Source organism: Mustela lutreola, chromosome 8, assembly GCF_030435805.1.
Source record: "Mustela lutreola isolate mMusLut2 chromosome 8, mMusLut2.pri, whole genome shotgun sequence".
NCBI classification, from domain to species: Eukaryota; Metazoa; Chordata; class Mammalia; order Carnivora; family Mustelidae; genus Mustela; species Mustela lutreola.
Genome location: NC_081297.1, coordinates 19,556,689 through 19,580,991, shown reverse-complemented (window position 1 = coordinate 19,580,991; position 24,303 = coordinate 19,556,689). Strand labels below are relative to the sequence as shown.

Sequence of the window (24,303 nt, the reverse complement as noted above, 5' to 3'; positions counted from 1 at the left end):
ATCAGGCTCTCTGCTTGGTGGAGAGCCTGCTTCCCCCCATCTCTCTGCCTGCCTCTCTGCCTACTTGTGATCTCTGTCTAAGAAATGAATAAAATCTTTGAAAAAAAAAAAAGTTAAAAAAAAAAAACCAACCAAAAAACAGCCTCCAGGATTTTCTACTTTTCATGACATTGATATTTTTGAAGAGTCCAGGCCAGTTGTTTTTTTTGTTTTTTTTTTTAAAGAATTTATTTATTTGTCAGAGCGAGTGAGAGCGAGCACAGGCAGACAGAATGGCAGGCAGAGGCAGAGGGAGAAGCAGGCTCCCTGACGAGCAAGGAGCCCGATGTGGGACTCGATCCCAGGATGCTGGGATCATGACCTGAGCCCGAAGGCAGCTGCTTAACCAACTGAGCCACCCAGGCGTCCCCAGGCCAGTTGTTTTATAGAATGTCTCTCTATTATTTATTTAAACCTCCTATTCAGATCTATGTTAAACATATTTGATAGAGTTACCACATAAGTAGTATATTGTGAGGGGAGGAAAAAGTGGTATATTGTTCACAGAGAATCATATCCTTTTTTTAAAAAAAAAAATAAGGATCAGGGACGCCTGAGTGGTTCAGTTGGTTAAACATCTGCCTTCGGCTCAGGTCATAATCCTAGGGTCCTGGGATCGAGTCCCGCATCAGGCTCCTTGCTCAGCAGGGAGCCTGCTTCTCTCTCTGCCTCTGCCTTCCACTCTGCCTGTTTGTGTACTCTCTCTCTCTCTGACAAATAAATAAAATCTTAAGAAAAAAAAAAAAAAAAGATCATCATATCATATCTTTTAGTGGGGATGGTATTTAGAAACCAGTTCTGTTTGGAGTGGGTCTCTGTTTATAACGGACCCCTGCCTGGTAGGTTAATTTGTAGTGTTACATCAGTCCTTCTTTCCCATAGGCCTCTTACATTTATCCATTGTTGGCAGGTGCAAAACCCTTTCTTGTTTCAGATGCTCTTCTCTGATCGGCTCCTAGTGCTTTCCAGTGGAGACTGTTGGTGATTTGGGGGTTTATTTGTTGCTTTCTTTTCTCCTCACAAATACTGTTACTGTGCAGTCTTGTAGTACATCGTCCCAACTTGCTTGTATTTTGGAGTTCATGGCAATATTTTGAATATGTGGTTTTATTATAAATAAAATTCCATGGGTTTTGGTTTTCTTGTTTAAGTTGTTTCTTTTTATGTGGGGATTCAAAGAGCCTGAGAAGCTATGGTACTGCCACCATACTCACTTTCTTACTATTTTGATTTCTTATTTTTTTTAGAAGATTTATTTAATTGAGAGACAAAGAGCAGGCACATAGGCGTGCACACACAAGCTGGGAGAGGGACAGAGGGAAAGGAAAAGAATCTCAAGCAGACCCCTACACTGAGTGAGAAGCCAGATGTGGGGCTTGGTCTCAGGACTTGATCTCAGGAGATCACAATCCAAGCCAAAATCAAGAGTCGGACACTCAACAGATTGAGCCACCCAGGCTTCCCTAATTTTTTTCTTATTTTAAAAGGAGTTTCTTTTAGTATACCTAACTTTATTGTCTATGTATATAAAAATTACTGATTTTTATATGGTAAATTTATGCAACTACCTTATTATATTGTATTAGGTAGTTTTATCACTGATTGATGATATCTGTCCTTGGTTCACTTAAAATTTTAAGTGCAAGTGATAATTTGTGATGGAAGCAGTACAAAGTAGTTTTACAAGGCTTTTATTTGACCAGATCTTTTGTGTCATAGTAGCTGTATCTTATTTTTTATTTTTTTAAAGATTTTATTTATTTTATAGAGAGAGCATGCATGAGTAGGGGGAGGGACAGAGGAAGAGAATTGGCGGGGGGGAAGCAGATTCCCTGCTGGGCTGTGATCCCAATGTGGGGCTTGATCCCAGGACCCTGAGATCATGACCTGAACTGAAACCAAGAGTTGGACACTTGACTGACTGAGGCACTTAGGTACCCCTTTAATAGCTATATTTTAAAAGCAAGTGATTTTTGCTTGTTTTTTTACTTTAAAAATGGGCATATCAGGGCACCTGGGTGGCTCAGTTGGTTAAGTGTCTGCCTAGGGCTCAGGTCCGTGATCTCCAGGATCCTGGAATGGAGTCCCATGCCTGCTCAGCAGGGAGTCTGCTTCTCCCTCTGTCCCTCCCCCTACTTGTTCTCTCAGTCTGTTATTTGCCTTCTCTCTCTCTCAAATAAATAAATAAATAAATAAATAAATAAATAAAATCTTAAAAAAAAAAACACGACAATATCAGAAACAAACCAATCTCAAGTGTTTAATTATAGCACTTCATTTAGGTGGGGAGAATTAAAAAAAAGTACGTAGTGCATAGACAGAATATATTATGGGGTTTTGGGGTAGCTCTCCAGCCACTTACCCTTCTCTGTTCAAGTTTATTTCACTTCTCCTATGATAGTGCTGATGACATGGGCCGTAAATTTCTCTCTGTATTAGTTCTACCTCCTAACTTTTCTTGAAGATTTTATTTATTTATGACAGAGATAAGGAGGGAGGGAGGGAACACAAGCATGGAGGAGCTGGAGAGGGAGAAGCAGGCTCGCCATTGAGCAAGAAGCCTGATAATGGAGCTCAATCCCAGGATGCTAGGATCGTGACCTGAGCTGAAGGCAGATGCTTAACGACTGAGACACCCACATGCCCTCTAATTTTTTTTTATTATGGCAAGATACATGTAACTTAAAATGTACTATCTTAACCATTTTTTAAGTACAGAGTTCACTGTACATTATTGTGTGCCCATGACCATTATTCATCTGCAGAACTCTTCATCTTGTAAAATGGGAACTCTGTAGCCATTAAATAATAACTTCCCACCTCCCCTTTCTTCCCCAGCCCCTGGCAACTGCTGGCTACTTTCTGTCTCTAGGAGTTTGATTACTCTAGATTCATTTAAGTGGAAGTATACAGTATCTGGCTTTTTGTGATGGGCCTGTTTCCCTTAGCATACTGTCTTTAAGGTTTATCCATGTTGTGTCTTGTTAGAGTTTCCTTTTTTTTTTCAAGTTTGAATAATATTCTGTTGTATGTATGTACTGTGTTTTGCATATTTCTTTTTTTTTTTTTTTTAAAGATTTTATTTATTAATTTGACAGAGAGAAATCACAAGTAGACAGAGAGGCAGCCAGAGAGAGAGAGAGAGAGGGAAGCAGGCTCCCTGCTGAGCAGAGAGCCCGATGCGGGACTCGATCCCAGGACTCTGAGATCATGACCTGAGCCGAAGGCAGCGGCTTAACCCACTGAGCCACCCAGGCACCCTGCATATTTATTTCTTGATGGACATTAAATGCTTCCACATTTTAGCTATTGTGACTGCTGCTGTGAAGATGGGTGTATAAATATCTCTAAACCCCGGTTTTCATTTTTTGGAGGTATATACCTAGCTTTGGAATTACTAAATCAGACATAGTGATTCTGTGTTTAATTTTTTGAGGAACAGCCTTTTTTCCACAGTGACTATACCATTTTACATTACTACCAACGAGGGTTCCAGTTTCTCTACATCTTTACCAACACTTTGTTTATTTTGTTTTTTCTCTGTAGCAATTTTGTTACCTTGATTATAAGTTACTTGGTCTTTGGCCCCTTTGTTTATTATTGTTTGAGAATTACATTAGAGGAAAAATGAGATATATTCAAATGTAAATTTTATTGATTTAATATGAAGTTTTAGACCAAACTGCCCAATAAAACTTTCTGCATTGATAGAAATGTTCTGTAATTGTGTTGTTTAATACAGTGGCCCTTAGCCACATCTGCCTGTAAGTTACTTGAAATGTGTCAAATTGAGATAGTGAATATTTAATTTCATTTAATTTTAATTAAGTTAAATTTAAATAGCAGTATGTGGCAAGTTGATACCATTTCGGACAGCATGGCTTTAGAAAATAATGAGAGCCTGGTTGTTCATATCTAAGGTTTTCTGGGTAAATATAGGGTTACTTGTGTTTAAATTATGGAATGTTTTTATTCAGTTTCTTATTTTGTTTAACCATTTACTTCATCATGAAGTATATTACTCAAATATGGGAATCAAATAGGCACTAATAAATTTTAGGTCAACCAGTAGTAGGTAATGAACTACTTTGTACTAAGTCTTTCAGGCAACAGGTAGATTGGGAAGCTTTTGTGATGGAAAATTATGAGCATAATAATAGCTTATTCTTAATTGAGAGTTCTTATGACTTGCCTCATGTCTGCTGGTTGTGGGTGCTTGCTAGTTTTTCTTCCTCTGACATTCAGTAGAGGTCAGTGTCTCTGACTGTTACCTGAAAGGGGTTTGAACCTTTTGTCCACAAGGATGAATCTATATTGATAATAAATCTTACTGTTACAACTAGATGGAACTGATGCCAGCTGCAGGTTGTCAGGGAGGTCTCCTACCTGGAGAAGGGTTAACAACCATAAAGACATCATTTGGATTGCTATCTTCTCAGCCTGGAACCATTTCCTCAAATCCTTCTCCTTCCTACTGAAGCAATAAAATAGAGGACCATTTATTTACTGCCTGAGTGACCATACAGTGTACTTAATATGCTTGTTAGCATTCCCACTTTCCTTAGATTTCATTAATAGGCCCTTATCCTTCCTCTTCGAGAAAGCCGTATCTCTAACAGCATCATGTTCTTGTCGCCAAACCATTAGGAACTCTGTAAGAGGTCCATCATTACCCTACTTATGACTAGTTAGGAGACAGGAGAATTCTGCGTCAGAGATGAAGGACAGTCTGTTACACAGTACACAGTAGCCATAGTATCAGTATTTTTATACCATGTCTCCAAGACCCAGTTTCCATAGGGCAACAAAGAGGGCCACATGACATCTGCTCATGTGATCTATTGCATTGTCATAGAATAACTATTCTGTTGTCATAGAATATTAAGATTAGGGCATCTGAATCTTTTGTAATGGACAGTAAGCATAGCCTCCCTTTGCCTCTAAAGTAGACACACTGTTCATTATACAAAGAACCTTGAAAAGATAGTTCAAAATGATGGGCAAGTCATTGTCTCACTTGTAAAACATGGAGAGAAGACTTTAGAGATTCATATAAAATTGTTTCCCATCACATAACAATTCTCAAATTATGAGTTGGCTTAATAACAGTGTTTATTTTTCATTCATAACTGAGTCCAAAACAGGTGTTCTTGATTGGCGGACAGCTTTTTTTCAAGTCATGGGTCAGGAAATTAGGTTCCTTCTATCTTATGACTTAGCCTTCTTTTTCATGTTGCTTCTATGGCTGTGATGGTTATTTTGTATCAGTCTCTGGAAGAGGAAAGGACATGGAAACTAAATTGTTGGGGCTGTTAAGGACCATGCCCAAAGGAGATTTACATCACTTTTCTTTTTCTTTTTTTAAATTAAACTTTTTTTTTTTTAGTGTTCTAAGATTCATTGTTTACGTACCACACCCAGTGCCCCATGCAATACGTGCCCTCCACATTACCCACCACCAGGCTTATCCAACCTCCCACCCCCTCTCTCCTCCAAAACCCTCAGTTTGTTTCTCAGAGTCCACAGTCTCTTATGGTTTATATCCCACTCCGATTTCCCCCATCTCACTTCTCCTCTCCCACCTCCCTGTGTCCTTAGTGTTATTCGTTATGCTCCACAAATAAGCAAAACCATATGATACTTGACTCTGTCTGCTTGACTTATTTCACTCAGCATAATCTCTTCCAGTCCTGTCCATGTTGCTACAAAAGTTGGGTATTCATCCTTTCTGATGGAGGCATAATACTCCATTGTATATATGGACCATATCTTCTTTATCCATTTGTCCATTGAAGGGCATGTTGGTTCTTTGCACAGTTTGGCTACTATAGCCGTTGGTGCTATGAACATTGGGGTACAGATGGCCCTTCTTTGCACTACGTCTGTATCTTTGGGATAAATACCCAGTAGTGTAATTTCAGGGTCATAGGGTAGCTCTATTTTTAATTTTTTGAGGAATCTCCACACTGTCTTCCAAAGTGTATTCCAAAGTGAATGGATGCACCAACTTGCATTCCCACCAACAGTGTAAGAGGGTTCCCCCTTTCTCCACATCCTCTCCAAAACTTGGAGAGTTTTTTTTTTTTTTTAAAATTTTTATTTATTTGACAGACAGATCACAAATAGGCAGAGAGGCAGGCAGAGAGAGAGAGAGGAGGAGGAGGCAGGCTCCCTGCTGAGCAGAGAGCCCGATGTGAGGCTCGATCCCAGGACCCTGGGATCATGACCCGAGCCAAAGGCAGAGGTTTAACCACTGAGCCACCCAGGCGCCCTGTCTCCAACACTTGTTTACATCATTTTTCATTCAGGTTTTATTTGGCTAGAACCTAATGACCACATTAACTGCAAAGGAAGCTGGGAAGTATCTAGTTACCTTCCTAGTAAGAAAAAGAAATGGGTTTGGTGAATAGCTGGTATACCTAATTTTAGCCATCCTTTTTGTTATGCCATATGTAATTACAAAAAATTCAAATGAGGCAGAACATTTTAAAAATTTTAAGTTAATTTAAAAAAACAACACCCACTCCAGTCTCCACCATTCAGAAATAACCATCATAACTATTAAGTAAGCTTTCTAGATGTCATTTTTATACATACATATAGAAAAACTAAGGATGGTTAGATTGATAAAAGTTATTTTGTTAAGGTGATCTAATGCTATTAATATATAAAAAATACTAAAGTCAAATTTAGTTGGTTATATAGAAGAAAAAGAAAGTGAAGTAAAATAGGTAACATTATTGAACTTCAAAGAAAATTTTCTTACCACAAGAGATAGTATTTCCCTAAAATACAACTTGAAGTTTAATAATAGATTACAAAACCAAACAAAAAACATTATCTTTCCAGTTGAGATGCTCTCGGCTATAACAGAATATTGCTAAAGCAATAGGGAATTTGCCGTTTTGCTTAAATTCAGAGGCTAGACTTCTCCAGGATTGGTTAATTTAACGACAGCCAATCCAACAGTGGCAGGACATTGTTGTGTTTTTTGTGGTTCTTTTGAGTTTTCTAGGCATAATTTCCAGGTCACTATAGTTCTTCCAAGGTCTTGGCGTAATACTTGAGCATCTGAAGGCAGGAAGGGAGTACCTTATTAATCAAAGGAAGAACTGTGGGGAGGGGGGTGCCTGGGTGTTGCAGTTGGTTAAGTGACGGACTTTGACTCTTGACTTGAGCTCAGGTCATGATCTCAGGGTCATGATATTGAGCCCCATGTGAGGCCCTGTGCACAAGCAGGGGCTCTATTTCAAGATTCTCTTCCCCTGCCCCACTCCCCACTTGTGCATGAGTGCTCATGCACTCTCAAATAAATAAATCTTACAAAAAGAGAAAAGAATGTTCACAGCCATATCACCGATATCACCATATCCCCTTCTATTACCCAGCCTCAACCTTTCCTAGACCTAAACCAGCCAGTGACTAAGGAGAATAAATTTATCTCAGTTGACATAGACACACCCATGTTCCTCTCTGGGTTGGAGTATGAGGCCACTTGAGGATGTGAGAGAATATTGCTGTGGAGAGGTCTAAAGACAATCCCTAGTGTTCCCTTCCCCGCCCACTTTCCCCCTTACATTCTCCTAAGTTTAATTACAAGTCTTGCGGTTAAACATTCTGTAACAGAGTTTTTCAGAATGCATTATTTCAGTTAATTTTGTCAGCTTTTATGTTTGAATACATCTTTTGTTCCCCATTCCTTGGATTTTCTACTTTAGGGACATGAATTATCCTTACGTTTGATTATCTTTGTTTTCTGTAGCTATTAGTTCCTCTTTCTCTCTTTTTAAAATTTAATTTACTTTCAGTTAATTAGCATAGAGTATATTACTAGTTTCACAGGTAGAGTTCAGTGAATACATCAGTCTTTTTTTTAAGACTTAAAAAATGTTTTTTTTTAATGATTTTATTTATTCATACAACAAAGAGAACACAAGCAAGGGGAGTGGCAGAGGAAGAGGGAGAAGCAGGCTCCCCGCTGAGCAGGGAGCCCAAAGTGGGGCTCCATCCGAGGACCCTGGGATCATGACCTGAGCTGAAGGTAGATGCTTAACCAACTGAGTCACCCAGGCACTCCAGTTTTTCACCAGTCTTATATAACACACAGTGCTCATTATATCCTGTGCCCTCCTTAATGTCCATCACCCAGTTATCCCATATCCCCACCCTCTCCCCTCCAGGAGTCCTCAGTTTGTTTCCTGTGATTGAGTCTCTAATTTTGTCTTGTTTTATTTTGCCTGCCTTTCTCCTATGCTTCTCTGTTTTGTTTCTTATATTCCACATATGAGCAAAATAATATGATTGTTTTTCTCTGATTGACTTATTTCACTTAGCATAATACCCTCTAGTTTCATCCATGTTACTGCAAGTGGCAACATTTTATGTTTTTTATGTTTTTGATGGCTGAGTAATATTGAGTGGCTGTACCAGCTTGTGTTCCTACCAACAGTGTGAAAGGATTCGCCTTTCTCTCTGCATCCTCGCTATTAGTTCTTCTCAACTGCTTTAATATCTGCTGTTTTTCATTTGTATACTGTGGTTATTTCAAGTCTTTAAGCAGTGTTTTTATTTTCAACAATGTATATTCTTTTCCTTGCTATTTCTGTTTACCTCTTCTCTTTTAGTCTTTAAATTACTTTGGTTCTCAGTCCCTCATTTTTTATTTTTTTTTCCTGTTTTGTCGTTTCATTATTGAGTTTTTTAATGAATTTATGTTCAAAGTAAGTTTTATTTAGTATGGTGCAGTTTTGAGAAATATCTTTATGTTGAGTTATGTTTACTCCTAGGTTGAGAGTTTTGGTTATCTTATGCATGTTATGCTCTTTATGTTGGTTTTTTTTGGCTGTGCAATAGTTCTTCATCCTACTCACGCTTGGGAGGTTCTTTTTAGGCATTTGCTCTACTATGATTCAGGTAATTTCTTGTATCTCTTCTCACCATTTTAAGACTAGGGTTTGAAGGTGTATTATTATTATTATTTTTTTCATTATGATAAGTATACTCTTTAACCCTGTCCCCCATTTCATCCATCCCCCCACTCACTTACTGTCTGGTGAACATCAGTTTGTTCTCTGTAGTGAAGAGTCTGTTTCTTGGTTTGTCCCTCTTGCTCCCCCCCCCCCCTTTTGCTCATTTATTTCTTAAATTCTGGATGTGAGTTGAGAGCTTATGGTTTTTGTCCTTCTCTGACTGATTTGTTTTGCCTGTTAGCATTGTACTTCCTAACCCCATTTATGTTGTTGCAAATGGCAAGATTTCATTTTTTTTTTTTTATGGCTGAATAATACTCCATTGTGAATATATACCACATCTTCTTTATCCGTTCATCTGTGTATGGATGCTTGGGCTGCTTGCATAGTTTGGCTACTGTAAGTAATATTTCAATGAACATGGGGGAGCATGTGTTCCTTTGAATTAGTGTTTTGGTATTTTTGGGATTAATACCAAAAAATTCAGTTAATGGATCATAGATGAGTTCTATTTTTGATTTTTGAGGAGCCTCCATACTGCTTTCCAGAGTGGTACACCAGTTTGCATTCCTACCAACAGTGCAAGAGGGTTCGTTTTTCTCCATATCCTTGCCAACGTTTGTTCTTTGGCGTGTATTTGAATTTAGCCATTCTGACCGGTGTGAGGTGTTGTAGTTTTGATTTGCATTTTCCTGATGTGAGTAATGTTGAGCATCTTTTCATGTGTTTGTTGGTCACTTACATGTCTTCTTTGGAAAAATGTGTGTTCATGTCTTTTGCCTCTTTTAGTTGGATTATTTGGTTTTTGGGAGTTGAGCTGTATCGGTTCTTTATATGTTTTGGATACTAACCCTTTATCAGACATGTCATTTGCGAATATCTTCTCCCATTCTGTAGGTTGCCTTTAGTTTTGATTGTTTCCTTCACTCTTCAGAAGGTTTTTATTTTGAGATAGTCCCAATAGTGTGTGTGTTTTTTTTTTTCTTTTCTTGCCGCAGGAGACGTATCTGGAAAAATGTTGATATGGTTGGTGTCGCAGAAATTTCTGCTTGTGTTCTCAAGGATTTTTATGGTTTGAGGTTTCGCATTTAGGTCTTTAATCAATTTTGAGGGATTTTTGGTGTGTGTATGGTGAAAGAAAGTGGTCCCATTTCATTCTTTTTTCAAAGCCATTTATTGAAGATACTTTCTTTTTCCTCATTTGTCAGTTCTTAATTGACCATCTAATTGTGGATTTATTTCTGGATTTTTTGTTCTATTCCATTGATCTATGCATCTGTTTTTTTTTTTTTAAGATTTTTTTTTTTTAATTTATTTGACAGAGAGAGATCACAAGTAGGCAGAGAGACAGAGGAGGAAGCAGGCTCCCTGCTGAGCAGAGAGCCCAATGCGGGACTCGATCCCAGGACCCTGCGATCATGACCTGAGCTGAAGGCAGCGGCTTAACCCACTGAGCCACCCAGGCAGCCCTCTATGCATCTGTTTTTAATGCCAGTACCATACTATTTTAATTACTAATTGCTTTATAATATAACTTGAAATCTGGAAATATGGTACCTTCAGTTTTTCTTTTTCATCATTTCTTTGGCTATTTGAGGTCTTTTGTGGTTCCATATAAATTTTAGGATTGTTCTAGTTCTATGAAAAATATTGGTATTTTGTTAGGAATTGCATTAAATGTTTAGAGTGGTTTGGGTGGTGTAGACGTTTCACCAATATTTGTTCTTCCAGTTCATGAGTGTGGAATGTTTCTCCACTTCTTTCCATTCTTTTGACTTTAATCAGTGTTTTACAGTTTTCAGAGTACAGGTTTTTCACCTCTTGGTTAAGTTTATTTCTAGATAATTATTTTTGGTGCATTGTGAGTGGGATTGTTTCTTAATTTTCACTTTTTGCTGCTTCATTATTAGTGTATAGGAATGCAGCAGATTTCTGTTCATTGATTTTGTATCCTGCAGCTTTAGTAGCAGTTCTAGTAGTTTTTTGGTGGAGTCTTTAAAGTTTTCTTTGTATAACAACATGTCCTCTGTAAAGAGTTTATTTCTTCCTTGCCAGTTTGGATGCTGTTTATTTATTTATTTGTTTGTCTGTTTATTTATTTATTTATTTATTTATGTTATCTGATTGCTGTGGCAAAAACGTCCAGTACTATGTTGAATAAAAGTGGTGAGAGTGGACATCTTGTCTTGTTTGACGTTAGGGGAAAGCTCTCAGTTTTTCACCATTGGGTGTGATATTTGCTGTAGGTGTTTCATATAAGGTTGTTATTTTGTTGAGGTATGTGAGGGCTAATAAGTAGTTTTGCCTCTTTCTGAACCCAGACGGAATGGTAAGGCCTCAGTATAAAAGCTCAGTATAAAAGCTCAGGTAGGACAATACAAGTTTTCGGTAAAAAAAAACCCAGGCTTAGATCTCTTTTTAAACTTGATTAAACGTGTTGTACTAGATTTTAATCTTTCTACTGTGTCAGGGTTTCTCATTCCTATGGGCGAATACCCTCAGATTTTATATAATTCATTCTTAGCCTAAATCCTTGATTTTCAGAGTTAGCACCTCATCACTCTTCATGTCTTTCTTTCCTATTTTTTCCTATTTCTGCCCTGAAGCTGGTCCTACTCTTTAGGCAGAAAAAGAACTAAAAAAATTTCCTCTTTCCAGATTTGGGAGTTTTTGTGGTATTCTAAGAATTTTAAGGAATTGGAAATAGTAAGATTTAATAGCTGAATCCTATAGCTCAGACCGGGACAATTTCTGCTCTGTTTCTAAAATCTATTTCATTGCTTGGTTGCCAGTTTTTGTTTAATGAATTATTACCTGTCTTTTTCATCTTCCCAATTTCAGTTGCTGTTGGCTTTCTTGTTTGATTGATTGATTGATTGCTGGTTTTGTTCGTTTTCTTTTTCACTTGTTTAACGTTGGAAAAATATAATGTGATTTCACATCACCTTTTTAAGTGCTGAGAGTTATTTAAACATAGGCACTCTTTTTGGAAATTCAGTTCCGTCACAGAATTGAATTATGTTAAAATAACTTTTTTTTTTAATGTTATGGCTACGTATTACTTTCTAATAATTTCTAATATTAAGCTCCCTGATGAACTCTTCTTAGCACTTAATGAAACTCTTTACTACATACTAGTGTTTTTAGCCTTTGTTAAAAATTTACTCTGGAGAGGAAAAAAATTGACTCTAGGGGTGCCTGGATGGCTCAGGTCATGATCCCGGGGTCCAGGGATTGAGCCCCATGTAGATCTCCTTGCTCAGTGAGAAGTCTGCTTCTCACTCTTTCTGCCACTCCCTTTGCTTATGCTCTCTCTCTCTCTCTCTCAAATAAATAAATAAATAAAAATCTTTAAAAAAATTACTCTAGAATTTTTCTGGTAAGTAAGCTCAAGCTTGTTTGAGATTGCATTCCTTCTAGAATTTACTTTCTGGTTTACCCTAAACATTTCTATCAGTGGTTCAGTGATTATATGTGTACTTTCAGAACTCTCTTAGATCTGTTTAATTTCTTTGGGTCTGAAGAAATGAATTTAAATATTATCTCTACTTTCTTATCCTTTAATTTTCCTTTAAGAATTTCTTCACTTTTTTCAGTTTGCACATGGAAACTCTAAATCTAAAAACTCTTGTATAATTCATTCGTTAGTTTTTTTTTTTTAAGATTTTATTTATTTTATTTGACAGAGAGAGAGATCACAAGTAAGCAGAGAGGCAGGCAGAGAGAGGGGGAAGCAGGCTCCTTGCTGAGCAGAGAGCCCGATGTGGGGCTCGATCCCAGGACACTGAGATCATGACCTGAGCTGAAGGCAGCGGCTTAATCCACTGAGCCACCCAGGTGCCCCATTCCTTAGTTTCTTTACATGGAAAGAAAGTTCATCCTGGAACTAAAGCTACTTTAAAATAGAAATTTTTCTCTCTCTTCCTTCTCTCCTTCCTTCTCATTCCTTCCTTTCCCCACTCTTTCAAATTTCCATGTTAAAATTTCTCATCATGGATACCTTACCTATTTTTTTTTAGTTGAAAAAAGTCTGCTTTTTAAAAGTTTAGTTTGGTTTCTTTGGGGGCGTAGATAAAAGAGTTTACTTTGTGGTTGTTTAAATTATTTGTTTCTGATCTATAAAAATGGGTCATCTTAGGGCTCTTTTGAGGATTAAATGAGATAATTTATATGTTTGTATAATTCTGATTATTTTTATTGTTAATTGTCCACACTGATTCAGTTGGGAGTGACACTGGTTGTCTTGACCTTTACATATGGCTTTACATAAAAAATATTCAGTATTGTTTATTTCCTTCTGGTCGTTTCTGTTCATGCATAATACATTTAAAAAACAAACTCATATTAACCATTTTTCTAAATCTCCAAGTAGTCCTTCAGAATATACTTATTTTAATGGCCGTTATATGGTTTTATAGTAATTTTTTCAACCACATCTCTGTTCTTGCATATTCAGATTGTTTTCAGGCTTTTTTCTTATTGCAAATAGTACTGTAATAAACCACACCACACCACAACTTATTTAAACCTTTGTTCAGGGACGCCTGGGTGGCTCAGTTGGTTAAGCAGCTGCCTTCGGCTCAAGTCATGATCCCAGCGTCCTGGGATCGAGTCCCACATCGGGCTCTTTGCTCGGCGGGGAGCCTGCTTCTCCCTCTGCCTCTGCCTGCCATTCTGTCTGCCTGTGCTTGTTCTCTCCCTCTCTCTCTCTCTGATAAATAAATAAAATCTTAAAAAAAAAAAATAAACCTTTGTTCATGGATGCGTTGGTGGCTCAGTTGGTAAACCATCTGCCTTCAGCTCCCAGTCTTAGGATCGATTCCCACATTGGGCTTTCCTACTTCTCCCTCTGCCTGCCACTCCCCCTGCTTGTGTGCTCTCATTCTCTCTCCCTCTCTCTCTTTCTGACAAATAAATCTTTTAAAAAGTTATTTTTTTGTTTACCTCCTGGAAGTGAAATTACTAGGACAAAAGGCATTTTTATGGTTTCTAATGTTTGCTTTTAAAATTGTCCTTCACATATTTATAATCTCTCTGATGTATGCAAGTGCTCATTTCAACATTGGGTCTTATAAAAAACATCACAAAATACAAAACCCAACAATTTTGATCACTAGGTGAGAGAAAAATACTACTTTTACTTTTTTAATAGTTGAGTTGCACATTTTTTGTGTTGTTTAGTGACTCTTTATTTCATGAGTTCTTTGTACATTATTCTTTGGCATTTATGTAGGTATTTTTTTTATCTGTAAAAAAGTTTAAATAGTGCTAATATATAGGACACATTAATTTTACTCATTTTCTAGTATTTTGCTTTTTAATTGTTTTTAAATTGATGTAGAAGAATTTTAAATTTGAATAACTAAAACGGCTTTTCCCTTTCTAAATTTTTACTTTCTTTTAATACTTGGAAGAGTCTTTTCTTCCTAAACGTTAAAGATTTCAAAAATATTTCCTGCCAGACTTCTGGATTATTTCAATTGTCACATAATGGTTTAAATAATCCATCTGGATTTTGTTTTATTTTGAGTAAGATATTTTCCCCCAAATTATTTAACAGTTTTTCTACTACCATTATTTTGTAATTTTAGCTGTTTTCTACAGATTTGGAAACCCTTCCTATTTACATATAATTGAGTCTTTTTCTGGAAACTCATTTTGTTCTATTGATATATTAAAATCAGCCTGTGTCTCTTTCTCGCTTTTAAATCCTTCTCCAGATTTTTATTTGAATTCTAGTTAGTTGACATACAGTGTAATATTAGTTTCAGCTGTTAGTTTCAGCTGTAGAAATAGTGATTTATCACTTCATACAACACCCAGTGCTCATCACAGGTGCCCTACTTAATCCCCATCACCTGTTTAAACTCATCCTCCCACTCATATCCCCTCCAGTAACCTTCAGTTTTCTTTCTTTCTTTCTTTTGTTTTGTTTTTTTTTAAGATTTTATTTATTTATTTATTTGGCAGAGAGAAATCACAAGTAGACGGAGAGGCAGGCAGAGAGAGAGAGAGGGAAGCAGGCTCCCTGCTGAGCAGAGAGCCTGATGCAGGACTCGATCCGAGGACCCTGAGAACATGACCTGAGCTGAAGGCAGCAGCTTAACCCACTGAGCCACCCAGGTGCCCCCTCAGTTTGTTTTCTAAAGAGGAATCTGTTTCTTGGTTTGCTTCCCTCCCACCCTCCCCCCATCTTCATTTGTTTCTTAACTCACATGTGTCAGTCATATACGGTATTTTTCTTTCTCTGAGTTATTTCACTTAAATAATACTCTGGCTCAATCTACGTCATTGCAAATGTCAAAGTTTCATTCCTTTTTGTAGTTGAGTAATATTCCTCTGTGTGTGTGTATCACTTTTTTTTTTTTTTTTTTAAAGATTTTATTTATTTACTTGGAAGAGAGACCACAAGTAGGTAGAGAAGCAGGCAGAGAGAGAAAGAGGAGGAAGCAGGCTCCCCGGTGAGCAGAGAGCCTGATGTGGGACTTGATCCCAGGACCCTGGGATCATGACCTGAGCTGAAGACAGAGGCTTTAACCCACTGAGCTACCCAGGTGCCCCTGTGTATCACATCTTTATGCATTCATTAGTCTGTGGACATTTGGGCTCTTTTCCACAGTTTGTTGATAATGCTGTTTTAAACATCAGGGTGTATGTGGCCCTACAAATCAGTAATGTTGTATCCTTTGGGTAAGTATCTAGTAGTGCAATTGCTGGGTCATAGGGTAGTTCTATTTTTAACCTTTTGAGAAACCCCCAGACTGTTTCCAGGGTAAAATCTCATAAGTTGTCCTCTGTATATAATTCAAAGTAATGAAAGTAATCAGACTGCTCTCATTCATATTTTATAGACTAATAATTTAATGTGTTCAGTCTGTTTCCACTGAACATTTGCAGTCCTCATCTCAGGATACATTTCTTGATCTCTCACATGGGACCAGAGTTCTGTATAATCCCATGAGTATGTTCACACTTTCATATATGTACATGTGCATACTTTGCCTTTTATTTCAAATAGTTTCCATGTTTTAAGTGTTTGTTTACCTTCTTGGGTCATTTACTATCAAATCATTCCAGTTCTCCTACTGTTGATGAATAAAAGCCATTTTGGGAAGTAGAACAGGACGGACAGAAAAGCCTTCTTTATTATCTTTATGGGAGAAAAATACTGATATAGAATGTATAGATCCAGGGTCATTTGAACCTCATATTTATAAATTAGATTGTAATTTATACTTTTTTAAACTCTTACTACCCAGTTGTGGATTCTAGTCCTGATTCAGTTAGCTACTGTTACTTGAGAAAGCATCCCATAACTTATAGTGGCTTATAACAGGCGGGGCTTAGCAGGAACAACGCATCTTTTTTTCATGTGGTATCAGCTGGGTTTTCCCCGTGAGGCTACATTCAACTGGTGGCTGGTGGGGTAGAGTAAAATAGGGTTATGTTATGTTATAATATTCTTTTGACATTTTTAAGTTGTTTTACTAAATAATTCCAGCAAGATAGTCTTATTCGCATGTCTGGTGCCTCTATAAGGTTGGGTACTTCAGTTCTTCTCCATAGGGTCTCATTGTCTACTTGGCTTCTCTGTCAGAGAATATAAACTCATTATTTACATGGTGGCTGGAATCCAAAGGGCAAAGGTGGAAGCCATTTAAGATTTTTTAAAGCCTTGAGCTCCTGAACTTGTACATCACTGTGCCGTATCCTCTTGGCTAAAGCAAGTCACAAAACTAACCCAGGTTTATGTGTGTGGAGAAGAGGACATCTTGTGATGGAAGGAGCAGTGACATCCTAGTACAAAGAAACAGAGGCATGATTGGTGGATCATTATTAAAATCTGTTGCAATTAAAATGTAACTCTTTAAATGATAGTAAATTTCACACCCAATACTGATTCTTGCATACTGATTCAAACAATTGAAAAAAATTTGGTTAAAATTTTTTGTTGTTAAATAAAGTTGGCTCCTAATATGTAATTAACTATAATTAATTTAATTCTTTCTTATATTCAGTTCATCAGTTTTAGTACTTCAGAGTGAAAGTAGCACACCACAACTTCAGAGTATCTATTTTTTTTTTTTCAAAGATATTATTTATTTATTTGACAGAGTTCACAAATAGGCAGAGAGGCAGGCAGAGAGAGACAAGGAAGCAGGCTCCCTGCCCAGCAGAGAGCCCCGATGCGGGGCTCGATCCCAGGACCCTGAGATCATGACCTGAGCTGAAGGCAGAGGCTTTAACCCACTGAGCGACCCAGGCGCCTCCAGAGTATCTATTTTTTGTTAGATGTAGCTGATTCACTCGTTTCCTTTTTTAAAGATTTATTTATTTATTTATGTTTGGAAAGAGAGAGAGAAGAGCACACATGTAAGTGAGCAAGGGCAGAGGGAGAGGAAGGGAAATTTTAGGTAGACTCCCCACGGAGCACAGAGCCTGACTCTGGGCTCAATCTAATGAATTCGAGATCATGACCTGAGCCAAAATCAAAAGTCAGATTCCTAACAGATTGAGCCACCCAAACCCCCAATTCATTCATTTTCCCAGTAAACCTAGGAAAGAATTTATTGCCTGAGTTTCTAGTTTGTGGGCCATAGAATTTAATGGATAGTGATACAGAATCTGACACTGTTCTAATGTGATACTGCATGTTAGACTGCTATTTAAATTTTAAAGTGCAGTTCATAAAATGTACACAGAAGTATTTGGTGTCTTTAACAAGAAGAAAATACAGTTTGCCAGGTATAAATGTAGCAAATGATTATGGGCTTTAGTTGTTTATATATAATTTGAGGTTGGTTAAGAGTAAGTATGTTGAGGGATGCCTGGGTGGCTCAGTTGGTTGGACGACTGCCTTCGGCTCAGGTCATGATCCTGGAGTCCCGGGATTGAGTCCCGCATCGGGCTCCCAGCTCCATGGGGATTCTGCTTCTCTCTCTGACCTTCTCCTCATTCATGCTCTCTCTCACTGTCTCTCTCTCAAGTAAATAAATAAAATCTTTTAAAAAAAAAAAAAAGAGTAAGTATGTTGAAGTCACTTTAACTTAACACTAGTAATGTCATATTACTAGTATTGTTTATAAAATAATAAAGCATAATCAGCAGAAGTAATCATTTTATTTTTTGATAAGTATTCTTTAACATTTTTGAATTACTAAACAGAATTACGGAAGAAACTCATCTTTATTCTACGTATATGGTTATAATTTATATTTAAATTGGATCTTATTTCTATTCATTTCTAGAAATATAAAGAAAAGGACAAACACAAACAGAAACATAAGAAGCAACCAGAACCGTCACCTGCATTGGTTCCTTCTTTGACTGTTACCACAGAGAAAGTAAGTTTTAAGTGCCATATTTTGTTTTATATAACAACTAGTTGTGTGCTGGTTTTTTACCTTTAAGAAATGTTCTTATTCTCAGTGTCCTGGTTCCCTTTAACTTTTCCTACCTCTTTAACCCTACATTAAGCAATTTAGGATTCCTATTTCTTAGTCCTTTATCCTACTTTCTGTTTATTCTATACTTGTTTTTGAAAAATAATTAAGTAAGCCTAACCGCTTGGGGAGGGCATCATTGAGATTAAGCATTTGGGCTGTAGGGACGCCTGGGTGGCTCAGTTGGTTAAGCTGCTGCCTTTGGCCCAGGTCATGATCCCAGGGCCCTGGGATTAAGTCCTGCATTGGGTTCCTTACTCAGCCGGGAGCCTGCTTCTCTCTCTGCCTCTGCCTGCCCCTGTGCCTGCTTGCGTGCTTGCTCTTTCTCTCTCTCTGACAAATAAGTAAATAAAATATTTTAGGAAAAATAAAAATAAATAAAATAAAACACAGTGTTCAAATAAAAAAGAATTTGGGTTGTAGAGTGGGTTTTGTCCACCTGTGATTTTGAATTCTGGCTTCACCACTTACTGAAAGAGCTGTTAGGTTAATTAACCTCTTTGCACCTCAGTTTCATCTTCTGTAAAGTGGGAGAAATAATTATTGGAATTGAGTGAGATAGTATAGGCAAAGCAATCATAATAAAATCTGGTTCATAGGAAGTATTATAGTTATTATAGTAAGTGTTAAATATTAAGAAGATTATTATTGTATACAAATATGAAAATAAGTGGAGACAGGGAAAGACAGTGTCGACACAGGTAGCAGGAGTGAGGTGGAAGTACAGTAGGAGGCTGGGCAAGGGGCCATTCATGTAGGGTTCTGTAAGCCAGTGGAAATGCTTGGTTTTTTAGTTTGAATGAAAAGTGAGCCATTGGTGTTTTGAACCGAGATGTAATATGATCTCTCTTAGGTACTGTAAGGATCTCTGGCTCTTCATTGCAGATAGACTGTAGAGAGTCAAGGATGCAAGTAGGGAGGCCATTAGGAGATAATTACAGTAATGCAGAGAGAGATGGTGTGAACAGTGGAGGTGGTGAGAGGTAATCAGATTCTGAGTATGTTTAAAAGTAGCTTTCTCATAAAGAAGATGAGAGAGAGAGAGAGGATTCAAAGAAGAGTCCAAGAGTATTGGGCCAGTAACTAGAAGGGATGGAATTGCTGTTAACAAAGATGGTAAAGGCTGTGGGTGTGGTAAGTTGAGGGCAAGATGAAGAATTCAGTTTTGGATATGGTACTTGTATTTTCCTGCTGTTGGAACAAATTTAACAGTTTAAAAAAATATATAAGCTTACTATGTTCTTGTTCTGTAGGCCAGAAGACTGGGTGGGCTCAGGTGATTACTCTGGGTCTCTCAAAGGTGAAATCAAGGGGTTGGATGCCCTGGGTTCTCACCTGGCCATAGGAGCAAGTGCTTCTAAGCTCATTCAGGTGGTTAGATTTATGCCCATTTCCTTTCTGGCTCTCAACTGGGGTCTGCCCTTCAGTTCCAGAGGTTCTCTTCAGTCCTTGCACATGTGCCTCTCCATTTCAGAGCCAGCAGTGGCTTGTTGAACCCTACCACCCTTGGGATCTTTCTTCTATTGCATCTCTAATGCTTCTGGCCAGAAAAAGTTCTCTTCAAGGGTTCATGAGATTAGATTGGGCCTGCTTGAAAAATCTGGGATAATTATCTGGGATAATTTTCTTTTTTGAATGTGTAACCTTAGTTACATTAGCAAAGGCCCTTTTGCCATGTAACATAACATATTTCAGGGATTCAGGTTTCAGGGATTAGGATGTGGACGTCTTGGCAGGCTCTTCAGCCTACATTAGGGTTAAGATATTTATTAGACATCCAAGTAGAAATGTTAATTAGCCAGTGGCATGCATAGTCTGGCATTTGGGAAAGAGGTCCAGACTTTGGACATAAATTTGGGAATTGTCTCTCTATGGAGTTTACTTTAAGCCATAAGAGTGGGTGCCAATAGAGTGACGAGTGTAGGTAGGGAGGATAAGAGGTCTTAGGAAGCCCTAGGGCTGGCATTGTGGAAAGAAAAGGGGAAACCAGTAAACAAGACTGAGAAGAAGAGGTGAAGATTTGGAAGTAAACCAAGAGGATGTGAATATGCTGGAAGCCAAGTTAAAGAAAGAAAAGTCAACCATGTCATGATAGTATGAGGACTAGCTGTCGTGTTGAGTCATAAGATGACCTAAAAGTTCTAGTTTGAACTTTCTAGAATGTTAAAAATGGGAAACATACAGTATGTACACTTTTTTTATCTGACTCCTTTCACTCAGTGTAAGTATTTTGAGATTCATCTGTGTTGTGTGTATCAGTAGCTTATTTCTTTTTATTGCTGACTACTTTCTAATATGTGACATAACTCTGATTATCCATTCAGCAATTGACGGACATTCAGATTGTTTTCCAGTTAGACTATTACAAATAAAGCTACTGGAAACATTATACAAATCTTTTTACAGACATATTTTTCTTGCATAAATACCCAGGAATGGAATAACTAGGTCACATGGTAAGTACATCCTAATTTTTAAAGACAGTATTCCACTATTTTCGAAAATAGTTGTACCATTTGATGATTCTTTTGGTAGTGTACCAGAGTTCCTTGTCCTCTACATTGTCTGCAACACTTGGAATGCTCAGTCATTGTAATTTTACAATTCCTAGTGTGAATGGTGTGAATGCTGTAGTTTCTCATTGTGGTTTCAGTCTGCATTTCTTTAATGACTGCTTTATGTTGAACACCTTTCCATGTGCATGTTTTACATTCTTTATTTTCTTTTTCTTTTTTTTTTTTTTTAAAGATTTTATTTATTTATTTGACAGAGAGAAATTACAAGTAAGCAGAGAGGCAGGCAGAGAGAGGAGGAAGCAGGCTCCCTGCTGAGCAGAGAGCCCGATGCGGGACTCGATCCCAGGACCCTGAGATCATGACCTGAGCCGAAGGCAGCGGCTTAACCCACTGAGCCACCCAGGCGCCCACATTCTTTATTTTCTTTGGTGAAGGTCTGCTCAGATCTATCCACTACTTGCACTTTTTTATTGGCTTGTTGTTTTCTTTATTTCTTTTTTTTTTTTTAAGATTTTATTTATTTGTCAGAGACCAAGCACAATAAGCAGGGGAGCAGCAGGCAGGGGGAGAGGGAGAAGCAGGCTTCCCGCTGAGCAAGGAGCCCGATGTGGAACTTGATCCCAGGACCCTGGGATCATGACCTGAGCCGAAGGCAGGTGCTTAACCAACTGAGCCACCCAGGCATCCCTGGCTTGTTTGTTTTGTTTTGTTTTTAAAGATTTTTAAAATTTTATTTGACAGATAGAGATGACAAGTAGGCAGAGAGGCAGGCAGAGAGAGAGGGAGGAGGAAGCAGGCTCCCTGCTGAGCAGAGAGCCCGATGTGGGACTCGATCCCAGGACCCTGAGACCATGACCTGAGCTGAAGGCAGAGGCTTTAACCCACTGAGCCACCCAGGCACCCTGTTTGTTTTCTTAATACTGCATTTTGTGAGTCATTATGTGTTCTGGATACAAGTCCTTTATCAGATACATTATTTTTGCAAGTATTTTTCCCACTCAGTGACTTTTGTTTTTAAGGTAGACTTCATGTCTAACGTGGAGCCCAGTGTGGGACCTGAACCCATGACCCCCATGTTAATTACATGTTCAGTATATACATTTAAAAATATGTTTTCTTCTGTAAATTTTATATTTTTTATGTTTCACATTTAGGCCTGTAATCCATTTTGTGTTAAATTTTGCATATATGAGTTATTCATCTAAGTCCACTTATTGAATGACTTATCTATTGAATTCTATAGATAACTGGTTTTTCTAGGCCCACATATGGGACAGACTGTCCTTTCTCCACTGAATTGCCTTTACCTATATTTGTTGAAACCCATTTGACCATGTATGTATCAGTTCTCCATTGATCTGTTTATCTGCTTTTACGTTTAATACCGCACTAACTTGATTACTGTAGCTTTCTAATAACCAGTTAGGTCAGGTAGGATCCATCTTCTGACTTAATTCTTCTATTTCAGAGTCATTATGGCTATCAACATAGAATTGTTCTGTTTTTATGTGAATTTTAGAATCAGATTGTCAGGTTGTAGAAATAAAACTGCCTGTATTTTGATTTAAACTGCATTGAGTCTACAAATCATATTGAGGGAGAATTGGTGTCTTAACAATATTGAGTCTTCTGAAAGTATTCATGAAAGGAATACATCTCTTCATTTATTTCTTTATCTTAGCAGCACGTGTGCAGGTTTTGTACATCTTTTTCAGCTCCAACCCTGAATATTTGATGTTTTTTGATACTATTATGATCTTTTTTTAAAAGGTCAATTTCTGATTGTTCCTTACTAGTACATAGAAATACATTTTTAAATTTTTTTATGTTTATCTGGTATCTTGCAAACTTGCTGAAATTTTATTTCCAGTAGCTTAACTGATCCCGTGGGATTTTCCCATATGATCATGGCAACTACAAATAAGATAATTGTACTTTATCCTTTCTCATCTGCCCCTTATTTCTTATTATATTGTTAAATATTTAAGTGGTGAGAGTGAGCATGTTTGCTTTGTACAATTACTTTGAAAAAAAATTTTTTTTAAGATTTTATTTATTTTAGAGATAGGGAGAACATGAGAAGAGGGAAGGGCAGAGGGAGAGAATCTTGGAGCTCCATGAGAGGGCTCAGTCTCATGACCCTGAGATTATGACCTGAGTTGAAATGAAGAATCCCACATTTAACTAACTGAACCACATAGGTGCCCTGGGGGAAAGTAATCCTTTAACATTATATATGATGTTTAGGAAGTATCTTTCTACTCCTAGTTTGCTGAGAGTTTTTTATCAGCCATGGATATTAGATTTTGTCAAGTAATTTTTCTATATGATAGTTATTTTTTTCTTTTTTAATCTGTTAATATGGTGAAGTGCATTGACTGATATCTCCTCTCCCCGCCCCCCTGCCCTGGTTAAGCCAAACTTGTATTCCTGGGATAAATCCTAGCCTTGATACATTACCATTTTAAAATATTATTGAATTTCGGTTTTTTGAAATTTAAAGGAATTTTTGCATCCGTATTCATGAGGGATCTTGGACTATATTTTTCTTTCTTTCTTTCTTTCCTTTTTTTTTTTTTTAAGATGTCATTTATTTGTTTTGAGAGAGAAAGACAGAGAGTTCACATGTGTGAGTCTGGGGATGGGCAGAGGCAGAGGGAGAGAGAGAGAATCTCAGGCAGACTCCATGACAAGCACAGAGCCCTAACAAGGGCTTGATCTCACCACCCTGAGATTATGATCTGAGCTGAAGTCAAGAGTCAGACGCTTAACTGACTGAGCCACCTGGGCACCCATGTAGTTTTCTTAGAATGTCTTTGGATTTGTTTGCAAAAATAATTGCTGGCCTCAGATTAAGTTGCTAGATGTTCAGTTTTCTTCAGTTTTCTGGAAAAGTTTGTCAAGATTTGGTATTATTTCTTAATGTCCGGTAGGATTTACTTTTAAAGCCATTTGGGCATAGAGTTTTTCTTGGGAAAGTTTTTAAACTATAATCCATTTCCTTAATAGCTAGAGGACTATTTAGGTTATCTATTCTTGAGGTACCTTTGACAATTTGTATCTTTTTTTCTTTTCTAGTCTAAGCTTGCTAGAGGTTTTGAATTTTATTGATCTTAAATTTTTAGCTTTTGTATTCATTCATCTTCTCTGTTGGATCTTATTATTTTATATTTTAGTTTTCAGTAGTTTTAGTTTTTCTGCTCTGATTTTATTTTTTTCCTTCCCACTTCTTGGTTTACTCCATTCTTCTTTTTCTAATTTTTTTAAGGTATGAGAGGACAGAATTTATTTGAGGCCTTTCTTTTTAATGAGATAGGCAGTTTTTAAAAAATTAAT

General features: G+C 37.5%; 1 protein-coding gene across 20 annotated transcripts in view; it reads left to right on the top strand.

Annotated features, from left to right (window-relative positions):
* The window catches only part of MLLT10 (MLLT10 histone lysine methyltransferase DOT1L cofactor), a 234,733-nt gene that overhangs the window by 122,823 nt on the left and 87,607 nt on the right, over positions 1-24,303 (top strand). For all 20 annotated transcript variants that reach the window (XM_059183966.1, XM_059183958.1, XM_059183957.1 and 17 more), the window contains one exon: positions 18,257-18,352. In XM_059183966.1, coding sequence (XP_059039949.1) covers positions 18,257-18,352 — 96 coding nt within the window. The remainder of the gene's footprint in view (positions 1-18,256; positions 18,353-24,303) is intronic.